Source organism: Myotis daubentonii, chromosome 10 (genome assembly GCF_963259705.1).
Source record: "Myotis daubentonii chromosome 10, mMyoDau2.1, whole genome shotgun sequence".
NCBI classification, from domain to species: domain Eukaryota; kingdom Metazoa; phylum Chordata; class Mammalia; order Chiroptera; family Vespertilionidae; genus Myotis; species Myotis daubentonii.
Genome location: NC_081849.1, coordinates 84,017,645 through 84,019,272, shown reverse-complemented (window position 1 = coordinate 84,019,272; position 1,628 = coordinate 84,017,645). Strand labels below are relative to the sequence as shown.

Sequence of the window (1,628 nt, the reverse complement as noted above, 5' to 3'; positions counted from 1 at the left end):
ACCTTTGAGCTCAGGGGTTGCTATAGTGACCAATTCGAAGGGGAATATTGACCAATCAGAGGGGATATCAGGACACAGGAACTGCAGCCTTTATAAGCCTTAGAGAAAAGCGACTCAGTGGGGCCCTTTCCCCCTCCCTACACGGGAGTTCATTCTGTGGGACTCTTCCCTCTCCCTATGTGGGAGTCTGTACTTGCTCTTCAGTAAATCTCCATCTTTGCTATGCCACCTTCTGTCCATGAACTCATTCTTTGATTCTGGAGGACAAAGAATCCAGGTTCCAGTCCAAAAATTCGGTATCAAAACCGTACAGGTTTCAAGTGTACACGCAACAAAACTTCACCTACACACTTCTGCGTCCCCAGTGCCCAGAGTACAGTCTCCTTCCACCTCCATTTACCCCTTTGCCTCTCCCACCCGCCCTTCCCCTTTTCCCTCTGGCAATCACCATAATGTTGTCTATGTCTTTGTGTTTATATATATACATTTTGCTTAACCCCTTCACCTCCTTTTCAACCAGCCACCCAACACCCACCACCAACACAGCCACTGGTCTGTTTTTTGCCTCATTGATTCTTTTTTTTTTTTTTTTTTTTAAAGAACAAGTCTACTTTAATAAATGAAGGCGAATAAAGAAAATTCAAGCCCTTCAGTAACCCCAGCAAACCTGTACCACACAAAACCATGTTGGTACTGGGATAAGAAAGACTTGGATCATACACCCTCTCAGCTAGAAGGACTTGACCCAGCCACTGAGGCCAGGTACCGCCGAGAGGGGGCTCGGTTCATCTCTGATGTGGGCACACGTTTGGGACTACACTATGATACCCTGGCAACTGGAATAATTTATTTTCATCGCTTCTATATGTTTCATTCCTTTAAGCAATTTCCAAGATATATAACAGGAGCTTGTTGTCTCTTTCTGGCTGGGAAAGTAGAAGAAACACCCAAAAAATGTAAAGACATCATCAAAACAGCCCGTAGTTTATTAAATGATGTACAATTTGGCCAGTTTGGAGATGACCCAAAGGAAGAAGTAATGGTTCTGGAGAGAATCCTACTACAGACTATAAAGTTTGATTTACAGGTAGAACATCCATACCAGTTCCTACTCAAGTATGCAAAACAACTCAAAGGTGATAAAAACAAAGTTCAAAAGTTGGTTCAAATGGCATGGACATTTGTAAATGACAGTCTCTGCACGACCTTGTCACTGCAGTGGGAACCAGAGATCATAGCAGTGGCAGTGATGTATTTCACAGGTCGTTTGTGTAAATTTGAAATCCAAGAATGGACCTCCAAACCCATGAATCGGAGATGGTGGGAGCAGTTTGTGCAAGATGTCCCTATGGATGTTCTGGAAGATATCTGCCACCAAATCCTGGATCTTGAAGGGTAGTTGAGGTGAGGAAGCAGCAGGGTACCTTGTATCATGCTGGACAGTTGCAGTATGGGAAGACATGGACCAGGCCCAGGAGATGGATCAGATGGCCCTCCATCTGAAGTCAAGCTGTCGTCATCACTTCTATTCCGTGTTCTCTTCCATGACATCCAGTCGGTCAGAAGAACCTTTATCGATCTGCAAGTTCCTTTGCTGCCCGCTTCGGCCACCCCGCCGGCCGGACCCA

The 1,628-nt window shown here is 45.2% G+C and overlaps 1 protein-coding gene across 1 annotated transcript; it reads left to right on the top strand.

Annotated features, from left to right (window-relative positions):
* The first annotated feature begins 611 nt into the window (after positions 1 to 611).
* Positions 612 to 1,399, top strand: LOC132242560 (cyclin-K). The gene has a single exon (XM_059711289.1). The coding sequence runs from the start codon at positions 620 to 622 to the stop codon at positions 1,397 to 1,399; it is 780 nt and encodes a 259-aa protein (XP_059567272.1). The 5' UTR covers positions 612 to 619.
* Positions 1,400 to 1,628: the final 229 nt, after the last annotated feature.

What these genes read in the sequence shown, in the direction of transcription:
- LOC132242560 (XM_059711289.1), top strand. Translation starts at nt 620, where the DNA reads ATGAAGGCGAATAAAGAAAATTCAAGCCCTTCAGTAACCCCAGCAAAC.